Consider the following 14,860-nt stretch of genomic DNA (forward strand, 5'->3'; position numbering starts at 1 on the left):
TCTTTTTATTAAAGATGTAATATATTTAATTAATTAGGTTTTTTGACTATTATATAAATTTTACTAATATTTAGTAAAACTTAATTTTTTTTAAACATTATTTTTTTTTTTTTTTTTGCTTTATTTTATTATATAATTACATTTTTAAATGTCTAATATAAAAAGAGAAAACAAAATTCTAATATAGGATAATAATAATTGTATATAATTTATTTATTAAGATTGAAAATATTTTTAAAATTTTTTAAAATATCATATATTTAATATGTGTTTTTAATAAAATGTTTTTTTTCTTTTTTTTTTTTTTTTTTTTTTGTTTATGAAATTAAAAAATGAATATAAATTATTTAGAAGATAATTGCAATAAATTTACTTCAAGAAATATTAGTTATAATAGTAAAATAATATCATTGAATAATTTGAGAAAAATACTGTTAGACTTAGATGTAATAATAGATTCATCTAAGTTAATAATTAAAAATAATGAGAAATTTGATATCGAATTAATAAATAATATTAATGATAGTTTTGTTGAAAAAATTAGTAATCTACTGTTAGATAAAAAAAGAAATATTATACCAGAAGATGAACTAATAGATTTTGTGTTTTTAATAATGAAAGAACGAAAAGAAAATAATTCATCAAAAAGAGAGAATATAGAAAATCAATTATCTATTTCAAACAATGAAGTTGCTAGATGTCCTATAAAAAATGAAGTTTGTGCCTTAATACAAAAAATAAATAACTTTTATTCTTATTTTAATGAAAATATTTTGGAAGAAAATATATCATTAATAAAATCAAATAAACAAAATGAAAGAAATTACAAAAATACATTTGAAGAAAATGAAACATTTAAAAAAAATATTATAAATAACAATAAGAACACCATAAAAGAAAGCAGTAAAGAATCAGAAGAACTGCAAACACAAAAGATAACTCAACATATAAGTGAAGTTCAAAATTTTTCTAAAAATATACTTAATATTAGTATTAGTGAAAAGGAGTCAGAGGAGTTTAAAAAATATATAGAAATGCGTATTGATAAAAAAAAATTAAATGAAGATAAAAAAAATAGTTACGTAAATAATAAAAGCGAATTTAATGAATCTATTACTACAATTATAACAGAAGAAAAAATTGTTAATAATAATAGGAATATTTATAATACTATTAATATAAAAGAAAATGAGGGAAGCAAGAAATTAAATTACGTATATAATAAAAAATATGTAGAACTATCTGAAAATGAAAAAGAAAGAAATAACAAAAATAATGATTTAAATAATTTAATTCACAAAATAGATGAAAATTATGAAAAAAAAAAAAAAAAAAAAATCAGTGAAAATTATTCAAAAAATAATGCACATAATGATTTAAATTATTGTAATAACATCAACAGTAATGTTTACAGAAATATAAAATATAATAACGATGATAATATGAATAAAAATAATATAATCTTAAGTAGTAATGAAAACTACATAAATAATGATGAAGAAAACATTTTAAATAATGAAAAATTAGCTGTGAGTAAAGACAAAGTATTAAAAATAGACAACAAAAATAAAATGAAGAAAAATATTAAAGAAAACGAATTAATAAATAAATTTAATAATCATATATATTCAAAAGAAAATGATATTATACAAGAATTATGTTATGATAAGAAATTGTTACATAACGATTTAAATTTATCAAGAGATGAAATAACTTATAATTTATCTGATATAATTGAAGATAAAAACTCTAATAGTGGGTTTAATAAAACCAGCAGTCACATTGAATGTAAATCGATAAACAGTAAAAAAAGCATTTCTTCAAATAGTTCCTGTCAAAATGTGACTATTAAAAATTATAAAATGAAAAATTGTATGAACGTAGAAAATATTGATGTGAGAAAAAAAGATATTTTGAAAAAGATGAATATAAAAGAAAATAAAACTAACAAAAATATACAATATGATAATGGAGACAAAAGAGATATTATTAAAAGAAGTTTGTGTGATGATATCATTAACAATCTTAAAATAAATGAAACAAATTCTTTAGAAGAATCTAATCGCATTATATTTGATTCTATGGAAGAATTTTCTATAAAAAAAAATAATCATTATAAAAGTGAAAATAAAAATTTCCATGAATTAAAGGAAGATGATTTTATTTATGATGAGAACAAAAAATGTCTTCTTGATCCATTTGAAAATGATTTACATAAAAATCATAACATATATGAAAAACAAGAGTGGAACGAAAATCATTTGTACAATATAAGTTTAAATTGTTCAAGTAATAATAATCAACCAAATAACAAAGATAAGAAAAAAATATACATTAAATGTAATGAATCTATGCATATAAAAAAAAATGAATCAAAAAATGATAACTTGTGTTGTAATCCTCAGTGTAATAATCTTAAATCCTCCTTCAAATTAAAAGAAGATCATAATGTAATTAAAAAAGACATTAGTAAAAATTATAATGAATTACAAGATTTCAAATATAATATCAAAGAAAATAACGAAATTTTAATGAAAAATCAAAATAACTATTTTAATAGTGCATCAATAAGCTTAGAAAATGATATATTTGTTAATAAGAAAAAAGAAAAAGAGGATAACCATAATTCAGATATTGGATATAAAACTGATCAAAAAGATAACCAATATTTAGTTCTAAATTATAATAGAAGGAAAACAGATGGTGAAACAAATCAAACTGATGAGGTTGGAAGTAATAAATATACAAATAAAATAGATAATATTAAATTAAATATGAATAATTATAGAAAAATACAAAATGATGTTTCTGAAAATTTCAATAATGATAAAGATAACGACATTTTACAAGAGTATGTTGATATTAATTATTTTAGTGATAAATGTGTACAAAATGAAGAAAATAATAATTATAGTTTAAAATCAGATAAATATTTATATAAAGAAGAAAAAGACTCTAAGAAATTGAATAATTATGCAAAAAATGAAAACCCCACCAAGAAAATAGAGAAATTGGAAAATGAATGCTATAATTTAGGAGAATTAGCAGAACATAAAAAAAAAAGAAGTATTGTAAAAAGGAATGGAATAAATAAATTAGAATCAATTAAAGATGACTTTATTTCTAATGAAGATGAAAAAAATTATTATAAAAATGATAATAATAGTTACTCCACTGATTATTCCTTGAATGAATATAATGAAAAAAAAAATCATAGTTGTAATAACATAAAAAAGAAATTAGACAATAATTATGTTAACAATAATGATGACCATAATATTTGTATTAATAATCTTTCTCCTCCTTGCATAAATGAAATATATTCAATAAAAAAAGAAAATTACCTTGATAAAAATGAAATGGGAAAAAAAAAGAGTCTTTTAAATAATAAAGATATAAGTATAGAATTAGAGAGATATTCATCAAAAGAAGAATATGAAATTTCATTAAAGGAAAGTGATAAATATAACAATTTGATAAAAGATAAAAATAAAGAAAATGTTTTTTATGATTTAAAAAAAAAAAAAAAAGAAGGAATTGTTAACAAGTTTAACAGAAATTATTCAAAGAAAAAAACGGAGAATAACAGTAGGAAATTGAATAATTTTAAGAACATCATTAATGAATATAATCTTAATGATAAGAATGAACTTGATAGTATATATAATGAAAATATTTCAGATAGTATAGATGATAATATGAAAAACAGTATATTTGTTAAAACTAATGAAAATACTTTTGATCAAAGGGATTTTTTAATTTTAAAAGGAAAGGAAGAAGATAACTCCCGATTACAAAAATGGCTTAGTAAAGTAAATTCTAGAGAAAAAGAAAAGAAAAAAAAAATTCAAGAAAAAAAAGAAGAAGCCCAAAAAAAAGAGCTAGTAGGTTGTACCTTTCATCCTTCTTTATATACCAATAAAATGAAAAAGACTGATATAACAAAAAAAAAAGAAATAAATATATATAATAAAGAATTCTTTAATATGACTGATAATTTTAATAAAAATAATTTTTATAAAGGAGAAGAAAATATTGCATTAAATAATTTGAATCAATTAGAGAAACAAAATAAAAATAATAGTAGAAGTAGTAGCAGTAGTTACGCTACTTTTAATAAAAAAAGCAGTACACTTGTAAATAATTTTTCGTGTGAAGATAAAAAAGAAAATTACTTTAATAAAAATTCAAATTATAGAAATATGTGTTCAACTATAATCATAAATGAAATTAAAAAAAATAATGATCAAATAGGTGAAATTACTAAAAAACATAGAATAGATAGAAACAAAATATTATATTGGAAGGGTTTAAAGCAGAATGAAGAATTAAAAAAAAAAAAATATGAATTAGAAAAATTAAAAGAAGAAGAATTAAAAAGAGAGTGTATATTTCATCCGTTAATAAATAATAATGATAAAATATATTTATCCAAATTACCAAGAGGATATAAAAAAACAGTAGATAGAATTAAAAAAGGTATTGAAGAAAAAAAAAGAGTAAATGACTTTTTAGAATACAGAATTCCATATAACAATATGAATGGAATTGAAAAAACGGAAGTTTCTCCTTTTAGTTTTGATAAAGGATTTTATAAAGTAAAGATAAAACCAGTTTATTTTGAAACAAAAATAAAAATATCTGAAAATAAAATTGCCTCATTAGCTATTCGTGAAGATGAAGATCCCTTATATATTGTTGATATTTTTTGTAAAATTCATGCAATTAAAAATGAAGATAAAAAAATATTAAGCGAATATATTCTTGATGAATTAAAAAAATTCCATTTAAAAAGTTAAAAGAAAATTCATATGCATATATTTATATTGCATAAAATTTCCAATAAAAAAAAATAAATATCTTTTTTTTTTTTTTTTTTTTTTTTAAATGCTAATAATGTAATTAATGTCTTTTTTTGTAATTTTTCCTTATATATATATATATATATATTTTTTTTTTTTGTTTTAATGTTAATTGCTACACACTATTGTTATTTTATTTTAAATTTACAATAATTTTTTTTTTAAAAAATGTCTAATAATATTTATCATATACCAGATAACTTTATTTTTATTTTTTTTTTTCGTTATTTTTCGGTATAATAATATTTTTATTAAAAAAATTAGACAGTATATGATAATAGGCTTTTTTTATATAGATGTTTTACTTTCTAATTATATCTCATTAAAATTTTTTTAAGAAATATATCATAAAAGTTATGTCATCTATGTTTTTAATTTCTCATTAATTTATATTTTTATTTGTTTAAAAAAAAAAAAAAAAAAAAAAAGTGAAATATAATCATTTATATAAAAGATATATTTTCATTATTATAATAAATTTGAATTTTGAAATTTTCACTAAAAGATATTAAAATAAAAACATTTATTTTTATTATTTCAAGAATATTTTAATGTATAAAAAAAATGTAAGTTTCTTTAAATTTTTTTTTTTTTTTAATTTATTTAATAATTTTAAAATATTATAACAAAAATAAAAAAAGACATAACTCTTTTATAACACAATATCAATTGAAATTTCTTTAATTTTTATTTTTATTTTCATTGAAATAATTGTGGCAGCAATTTTATGATTATTTTATTTTGTTTTTAATATAAACTTTTACTTAATATAAAAAAAAAAAAAATTTTTAACTTTTAATTTTAGCCTTATTTGAATCAAGTTAATTTATTTATATTTGCTTTAAATAGTATATATATTATATATTTTTTTAATTTTATATTTCCAAGGATACCTTATGAATTGTTCTTAATATTAAATAATGTATAGATAATTTTTCTTGTAATTTTTATTTATTAGATAAGTCTACTAAAGATATAGCTACAATAAATAAATGTAAAATTAAAATGTAAGGAAAAAAAAGTATTGGCACAATTATTTATGATTAATTTTAATGATTAATTTTAATACGTTTGAAGTAATTAAATAAAAATAATATTATTTTTTGTTAATATTTCTTAAGAAACTGGAATAATTAGATCTTACTCGTATAAAGAGAAATAATAAAATAAAATAATAATAATAATAATAATAAAAATAACTATTATTACAATATTAGTGGTTATACTACTACTACTACTACTATTACTACTATTACTACTATTACTAATACTACTACTACTTCTATTACTACAACTATTACTACTACTACTATTACTACCGCTACTATTACTACTACTTATAATAATAATAATAATAATTATTATTATTATAAAAATAACAATATTATTATTATTATTATTATTTTTTTTTAATTATTTTTCAAGATTTACGACATTCTGATTTACTTCCTTTTATTTATTTTATTAAATTCAATTTAATTTTTTATATAATTATTTTATATTGTTTCATGCATTTTATATTTTATTTCATGCATTTTATTGTATCCTATTTGACATTGTTTTATATAATTTCACATTTTGCTTTTTTATTTTTTATATTTTATTATATATGATTTAATCTTTTTTTTTTTTTTTTTTTTTTCATTTTATTTTATTTTATTTCATTTGATGAATATTAATTCATTTTATATTTTTCCATCTTTAACTGTTCCTTCTCATTTTTTTTTATAAGTTTTCATAATTTTGTATAAAATATTTCAAAATAGAATAAATAATGAGGGATAATGAAGAGTGGGAAAAAGAAAAAATATATGATCGTCAATTGAGATTATGGGGAGTGAAAGCACAAAATCGTATGATGAAATCCAATGTTTTAATTATCGGATTAAGTGGTATTAATATAGAAATATGTAAGAATTTGATATTAAATGGTATTAATATAACAATAATTGATGATAACATTGTTGATGAAGAGATGAGAGAAAATATTTTTTTTCTTGATGAATCAGACAATGGAAAGTATGTTTGTTTATCAATTTTTAAGGAATTGAAAAGTATAAATCAATTAATAAACATTAATGCTTATATTGGTAGAATAGATATTGTGAATGATAATATCATTCTTGATAAACATTTAATATATAAAGAAGAAGGAATAGAAAATGAAGAAATAAATGAATGTTTTAATATAAATAATTTTATAAATAATTATACTTCTGTATGTATTTCATGCGAAGATTATCCATTATATAAGTTAATAAATATAAATGAAATATGTCACGAAAAAAATATTGGTTTTTTTGCTCCAATGTGTAACGGAAAATATGCATTTCTTTTTTCTGATTTCGGCAATCATACAATAGAAGAATCTTATTACAAAACAAAAAAAAATGATGAAAAAAGTAATAAATTAATTGAAATAGAGTATTGTAAGTTATCTCATTTTTTAAAAGTATCTTTCAAAAATTTTCACAAAAAAACAAATCATATAATTTTTTATATGTTTGCCTTAATACTATTTGAACAACATAAAGAGTTCAGTAAAGATAAAAAGGAAATTGATGAAAAAGAATTTTATAATTTTTGTAATGAGTTTGCACTTAATAATGATGAAATTTTAAAAGAAATTACAAAAATGTATAAGGTTACATTTTCTCCATCTTGTTCAATAATGGGTGGTATAACTGCTCAAGAAATTCGAAAGTTTGTGTCAAAACAGCATGAGCCTATACCAAATTTTTGTGTTTTTGATATGAACCAAAATATTGCTTGTACAGCTATGATTTCATGAAAATTATTAATTTTGAAATTATTAAAATATATATATGCACACATACTTTTTAAGTTTAAAAAAAAGGTACTATATTATGAAAAATTACGAGTATTAAAAAATAATAAAAGTTAGTAATTAGTTAATACTTGTCAAAAGAAGAAAAAATTACTTTAAAATGAATATGGAATTATTTCTATACGTAATAAGAAAAGTGTATATATATATATATATATAAATTCTCTATTACGAAATTTACATATGCCTCATTATATTACTTATATGGAAATAAATTTACATTTTTCATGATGTTAGACACTTTCAATTTTTTATCTTAAAAAACATTCATGTTTTTTGGGGTCAAACTTTTTTAATATTTAAAAATTTTTCTTTTTTTTTTTTTACATTTATATTAAAAGTATAAAATATTTTGAATATATATTATGTCAAAAACTTTTTTTCTTTAACAGCTATTTTTAACTTACAATGTTATTGAAGTTTTTTTTAGTAAAATTTTTTAGACGATAAATATTGTCTCAATAATTATGTGTACTGATAAATTTTATTATTTGTATATATTATTTAATTTTTGTATTTATACATAAATGTTTTCTTTTTACTTAAAATTTTTCTGACATTAAATTATTTTGTAATTTTATAAAATAAAATAAAATATATTTTTTATTATTTATGAAACGTTTATTCATTTATATTTTTATCTTGAATGTTTCAACAAAAATTTATAATTTTATCTCAATAAAGGATTTCTTTTTTGCCTTTATTTTGACAAAAAAATTTTTTTTTTTTTTTTATTTTTCTTTAAATTATTTTAAATTACAAAGATAATATTATCTTCCCACATAAATGAAAATAATATAATTTTTTAAAAAATTAATATGAATAATTTATAGTTTTTTTAATTATTTTTTAAAGATTTTTTCAAAAAATTAAAGTAGCATAACAAGCAGTCAATATAAATATAAATATATATATATATATATATATATATGCATCGTTATTTTTATTAAAATTATTTTTTTTTTTTGTAAAAGGACTTACAATTTATAATACATTTTTAAATAAATAGAAAACAAACGAAAAATTAATTATTAACAAAACGTCAAATATAACATAAACTAAACTTTTTTTTTTTTTTTTTTTTGTGTATAATATTATTCATATATATTTTAAAGAAAAAACTTCATTATTTTATAAATCATTGAATTATTTTTAGATATTCTTATAAAAATTAAACATTCATCTGAAAAATGATAAATTCAAAAGAAAATGATACATTACCAAAAATATCTTTCAAAAATAAAAATATAAAGCTGATAAAAGTACCAAAATTTGTTTCAAATAAATGGTTAAAGAGAAAGCATAGAGATGTTGTAGGTTTATTTGAACACAAAAATAATGAAATATCAAATTTATATATACAGAAAGACGATAGTGATGAAGTAAAAAAATTAACATGTAATAAAAATTATACTATAAACACTTATATATTAAAACAAAATAAAATATCTTTAAAACCTAATAAAGGTACTAATCCATCTAATAATAATTTAAATAATAAAACAATTGAAAACTCAAATCAAAATAAATTAAAAATAAATATAAATAATCCTATAAACGAAAATTCCGAGCGAAATAAAGAGCTTGATTATGTTATTTGCGCAGATGTTATAAAAAATTGCGAACATACATATTCATTCTTACCACTTTTAGATGAAGATTATTCTTTGATATTAAAAGAAAGGCATTATAATACAAATATAAAAAAAAATAGATATACTATTATAGAAACAAGAAATGAAGAGAATTTAGATTCTTCACAAACATTATTTAAATATTATACGTCTGATGATAATAACAACTTAAATAAAGATAAAAATAATAAAAATAATAAAAGAGTTTTGTTAGAAAATGAAAATAATTTTAACTCTTCATCTGCTGCTTCTAAGCAAAAAACAAAACAAGCTAAAAAATTTCATATCTTTGATTTAGATAAAACTAAAATTAGCATGTTTAAAATATTTGAAAGAGAAGGAAAAAAAGGAGTTCCTTTTTCTTTTTTTGCTAAAAGTTTTAATATTCCTTCAAATCACATAAAAAATATATTAGATGAAATAGCTGTTAAAAGAAAAAGGGCTTCAGATAAAAAATCAGTATATTTTTTAAAAGATTACATTAGTTAATATGTTTTTTTCTTTTACATTATATATATATATATATATATATTTAAAAAATATACTTATATAAAACTATAATTTTATCTTAAAAATAGTATTTTTTTTTTATATAAATTATTAATTTGGAAAAAAAATTAAACAAGAATGTTTAGCTTATATTTTATATTATTTTTTTTATAAATTATAATAAGCTATCCATTAATTCCTTAGATATATTCATTTGTTACTTTTTTTTTTTTTTTTTTTTAATAACTTTGATTATCTTTATATTTTAATATAAAAAAAAAAGAAAAAAAAAAAAAAGAAAAATGAGTAACGAAAAGGGTATTATATGAATTATTTTTAAAAAAAATTATATATCTTCTCCCTGAATTTTTTTTTCTCCAATGTGTAATTTAATTGCTTCCGATAATACAGGTATTTCTATGTAGCTAAAGTGAAAAAAAAAAAAATATATATATATGTATATGTTATAACAGAAATAAACGGTTTTAATAAAGTAAATACATAAGAAAAAATGCACAAAAGTTTATGTATTTATTAGATTTTATATTATAAAAATAGACATATGTTGTAATCTTAAAATTTTACAAAAAAATATTTAGAAAAAAAAAGCAAATTTCATAAAAAAAAAAAAATTTTATTTTTTAGTATTATTATTCTTACTATCCAAGTAATGATGCAAAAAAAGGAATAATTAATGAGCCAAAATATATTGCCATAGTTGAGTATAAAATTGTTAAATTGAAAATATCAGTATCATTATAGGAATAAGGAAAAACTCTAAAATAAAATAAAGCTAAAGCATAACCAAACATAGATAGTATCAAACTCTATTAAAAATAAAAGTGTATATATACATTTATGAAATAACTGTTTTGTTAAATGATAAACATTTGTTCAAAAAAAAAAAAAAAAAAAAAAAAAAAAAAATATATAAATTTATGCATATTTATTTAAAATTTTCAAGAAAAATAAAATCATTAAAAATTCATAAATTAAAATATAATTGTTCATATATTTTTTCCTTTTAATGTTGAAAAATTTACTTCCATATGATGATATTTAATGAAATAGTGAAATTTGAATTTATTATCTTTTACAAATAAGAAATATAATCCCATAAATGTAACAAAAGATAAGAATGGGATAGACGAATAAATCTGATTTATTTTTTCAATTTGAAACAAATACCTATGAATAAAAAAAAGGAATTATATATTATAATAAACATTATATTAATCATATAACGCATATTTTTAATTTCTATATTTATATATCTTTTATTGTCAGAAATTTAAACATTTAAAAAAATATTTTACTTGTGTAATGAAGTTGGAAGTATATTTACAAGCGGCATTACAAAAGCCTGTATTTATTTTAAAGCAAAATAAAAAATGTGAAAAGATAAAACAAAAGAAATAAAAATGTATATATATATACGCATAATAAAAAATTATTTTATTATTTATAGACAATATAACGAAAACTAATTTATTATAATCTTTATTTTTTAATTTATATACATATTTATTTATTATCATACTTGAACAGCATCCATAAAAGGAAGAATGTAACTGATTGAAGCTATACATTTGTCTAAAATCGTTATATCACTTTCTCCATGAAATATTAAACTAATTTTATTCTTTAAAGACATAAAAATTTTCTTTTTTCTGATACATTTATATGTACTTCTATTTTTCTTTAAATAATAAGAAACGTTTACTTTCCTTTTATTATCTGCATATTTATAATTAGTAAAATTTTGAAAATTTATTTTCTTCAAACTGTATGTTTTTATTTTTGGGGAAATCTGAAAAGATAATACATTATTAATTAGGCTAAAATATATTAAAATAAAAATTAATAAAAAATTAAACATTTCTTAGAGATTCCATATATAAATGAATCATCTTATTTCATTTGTTTATATATATACATATATATATATATATTTCATATTAACAAAATTGTTTAACATATTTAAATCAACATTATATTTTTATATATGTTTATAAATAAAAAAAAAAAAAAAAAGAAAAAAAAAATATATATAATAGATTAAAAATAATCAGTTGTAATTTATATTTATTCTTTTATAAACTTAAATCTTTCATTTGAACTTTTTATCTTTGATAAAAATAATATACATTTATAATGATATTAAAAAAAAAAAAAATGAAAAAATAATAATGTAATTTTGTTTATCAATTTTATTTATTAGCCTTATAACAACGCAAAATTTTACATAATTTAGGTAAAAAAAAAAAAATAATAAAACAAAATAAAATAAAGTAAAGAAAAAAAAAAAAAAACAATGAATTTTCCTTTTTTTTTTTTTTTTGTTTTATCTAAATGAATACTTAAATTTTACCAATGTGCTTTATGTTTATTTGTGGAAAAACGAAAAACAAAGAATTTGATAAAAAATACTAAATTATAGAAAATGAAAAATTAATTTTATAGATACATAAAATTTAATCCAAAATTTTTTTTTTTCAAATTATATAATATTTTTTTTATTTTTATATCTCTTTTTTTAATTAATATTTTGGAGAATACAAAATCATTGCATTTTTAGATGTTATATAATTTATCATTTTTTTTTTTGTATCTTTTTCATTTGTTAATTTAAATAATTAATAAAATTATTTTTTTGTTTCTTTTTTTTGTGGCTGAAAAGTTTATTTTTCATTTTCCTTATATATATTTGTTCTATTTTTGTGATTTTATATTAAGCTTTACCATCTTTATTGTCTTTTAAAAATTAAAAGAACAATTTCCATTTTAATTTTTTTTTATATCTATTTTTTTTTTTTCCAAATGAAAAATATTAATAAGCATAAAAGTAATGACAACACTGAGGAAGAAAATGTAATAAGATCATTAGGACACAATGCATTAGTTGAATTACTAAATAATAACAATAATGAAATAGAAAATGAATGTGAAAATGAATTACATAAAAGTGAAGACAATGTTAACGAAATAAATTTATTTGAAATAAGTAATTGTGTAGAAAATGAATCAAATGATAAAAAAAGGAATATCAAATGTTCATCAACAAAATTATTGAAGAAGTTTTCATATAACAATCTAAATGAAAATAAAATAGATATATTAAATTATGATAATAATTTAAATATTATTAAAACAGAATGCTTAAGACGCAATTATTTTCATGCGTTAGATAGAAATAACATTTTTTTATCTGAAAAAAGTCAAAAATTACTCATGGATGACAACATTAAAAAAAATATAAATAAAAATTTCATAAAAATGAATAACATTAATCGAAATATAATATATGATAATGATCTATATAAGTTTAAGAAAAAAAGAAAAGTGAAAAGTGAAATGTTAGAAAATATTATAGCACCTAAAAATGATATTATTCGAATTGAAAAAAAAAAAGATTTAATCTATTTTAATATTGAAGATGATGAAAATGGAAAAGAAGCCATTTCAGAAAATTGTAATAATATAAATCAAACAACGCAAAATTACAATATGAAAACTTCTGAAAAAAAAAAGGATAATATAACAAATAATAATACAAAGAATAATATCAAACAAAATACACCAAAAAACAAAAATAGAAATGTTATTTTATATGATATCAAGAAAACAGATTTAGAAATAAATGATTTAAATAATACCAAAAAAGAAAATTATTTATTCCAAAATGAAGAAAAAAATAAAAAAGATAATAAAAATAGCATTGAAAAAGGTGAATGTTATGATATATATAATAATAGAGGTGATATATTTAATTATAAAATTAACAATTTTTCAAAAAAAATTGAACCAAAAAATTACAATGTGAATAGTAGTATCACTAATGAAGATACAGACAAAAAAAAAAATATAAATAATGATCAATATATTATTAAAAAAAAAGAAAAAATTTTAAAATCAGACGATGCGAATTTGAAAAAGAATGAAAATAATTTAGGATTAAATCAAGAAAAAAGAAAAATAGATAAATGTGTTATTAAAATAGAAGAATCTAATTTAAAATCAAGTGATGTACATTTAATTAAAAATGAAAATTATTCATATTCAAATATAGATGAAAACATACTCAAAGATGGTTGCATGAAGAAAGCAGTAAATTCTGAAAATTTTATTTTTCTTGATTTTAATCCTATAGAAGAAGACTATCTAGAAATTAAAAAGACATTAAAAATTTACAGAAAGAATTACAATATGTTATACACAGAAAAAGAAAGTACTGATCATTATTCTAATTCTAGAGAGAGTTTAAAAGAAGCATGTACAAAAAAGGAAAAAACGAATAATGTTAATTTAGAACAAATTAAAAATTCTAAATCATTTTACATGAAAGAAAAATATGATGATTTAAAAGAAACTCTACTAAAGAAAAAAATAAATATAATTAATTATGATTTTGAAAATAACTTATGCTTTATTTTAATTAAAAAAAGTTCAACATTATAGTTAAATTTATACATGTTTTACTTTTTCAACACGCAAAATTTTTTTATTAATAAAATTATGTGTATGTATATATGTGTAAAATTAATTATATAGAAAAAATTATTTTGAATATATATATGATGATGTTGCTATAAACGAAAAATTTATAATATATATAGAAACATTTAATAATATAATATATAAAAAGAAACTCTTGGAAAACACAAAGGAAAAATATGTAAAATAAAATGAAAATTTTTTTAAAAATGAAATTACTGTAATTATATAAAAATATCAATAAATAAAATATATAGGAAAAGAAAAAAAAAAAAAAATAAATAAATAAATAATTAGAAATATGTTGATTACAAATAATATTCTAAAAAAAAGATAGAAAAAAAATCATAAATTCAATTTATATTAAAATCATTTTTCAGAATAATGGAAAATAGCAAAATTACTAACAATAAAAACAGCTATAATTATGTTGATTAAATATAATTTAATGATTAAAGACATTATAATAATAATTATATTAACAAAAATAGTAGTGATATTAATGATAGTGATAATGATTTTAATAAATCATC

General features: G+C 17.3%; 5 protein-coding genes across 5 annotated transcripts; 4 read left to right on the top strand and 1 right to left on the bottom strand.

Moving 5' to 3' along the window:
- Positions 1-332: 332 nt before the first annotated feature.
- On the top strand, positions 333-4,799 carry PGAL8A_00371900 (conserved Plasmodium protein, unknown function; the record flags this gene model as incomplete). Its single annotated transcript, XM_028672781.1, has 1 exon — positions 333-4,799. One exon carries the CDS (start codon positions 333-335, stop codon positions 4,797-4,799), a length of 4,467 nt encoding a protein of 1,488 aa, XP_028529299.1.
- A 1,837-nt stretch (positions 4,800-6,636) lies between these two features.
- AOS1 (ubiquitin activating enzyme (E1) subunit Aos1, putative) lies at positions 6,637-7,653 on the top strand (the record flags this gene model as incomplete). Its single annotated transcript, XM_028672782.1, has 1 exon — positions 6,637-7,653. One exon carries the CDS (start codon positions 6,637-6,639, stop codon positions 7,651-7,653), a length of 1,017 nt encoding a protein of 338 aa, XP_028529300.1.
- A 1,247-nt stretch (positions 7,654-8,900) lies between these two features.
- Positions 8,901-9,833, top strand: PGAL8A_00372100 (conserved Plasmodium protein, unknown function; the record flags this gene model as incomplete). Its single annotated transcript, XM_028672783.1, has 1 exon — positions 8,901-9,833. The coding sequence occupies one exon, from the start codon at positions 8,901-8,903 to the stop codon at positions 9,831-9,833; it is 933 nt and encodes a 310-aa protein (XP_028529301.1).
- A 346-nt stretch (positions 9,834-10,179) lies between these two features.
- TIC20 (apicoplast import protein Tic20, putative) lies at positions 10,180-11,712 on the bottom strand (the record flags this gene model as incomplete). Its single annotated transcript, XM_028672784.1, has 5 exons — positions 10,180-10,258; positions 10,494-10,660; positions 10,877-11,021; positions 11,150-11,196; positions 11,374-11,712. 5 exons carry the CDS (start codon positions 11,710-11,712, stop codon positions 10,180-10,182), a joined length of 777 nt encoding a protein of 258 aa, XP_028529302.1.
- A 941-nt stretch (positions 11,713-12,653) lies between these two features.
- PGAL8A_00372300 (conserved Plasmodium protein, unknown function) lies at positions 12,654-14,291 on the top strand (the record flags this gene model as incomplete). Its single annotated transcript, XM_028672785.1, has 1 exon — positions 12,654-14,291. One exon carries the CDS (start codon positions 12,654-12,656, stop codon positions 14,289-14,291), a length of 1,638 nt encoding a protein of 545 aa, XP_028529303.1.
- Between the last annotated feature and the right edge of the window lie 569 nt (positions 14,292-14,860).

This window comes from Plasmodium gallinaceum, assembly GCF_900005855.1.
Source record: "Plasmodium gallinaceum strain 8A genome assembly, contig: PGAL8A_v1_98, whole genome shotgun sequence".
NCBI classification, from domain to species: Eukaryota; Apicomplexa; class Aconoidasida; order Haemosporida; family Plasmodiidae; genus Plasmodium; species Plasmodium gallinaceum.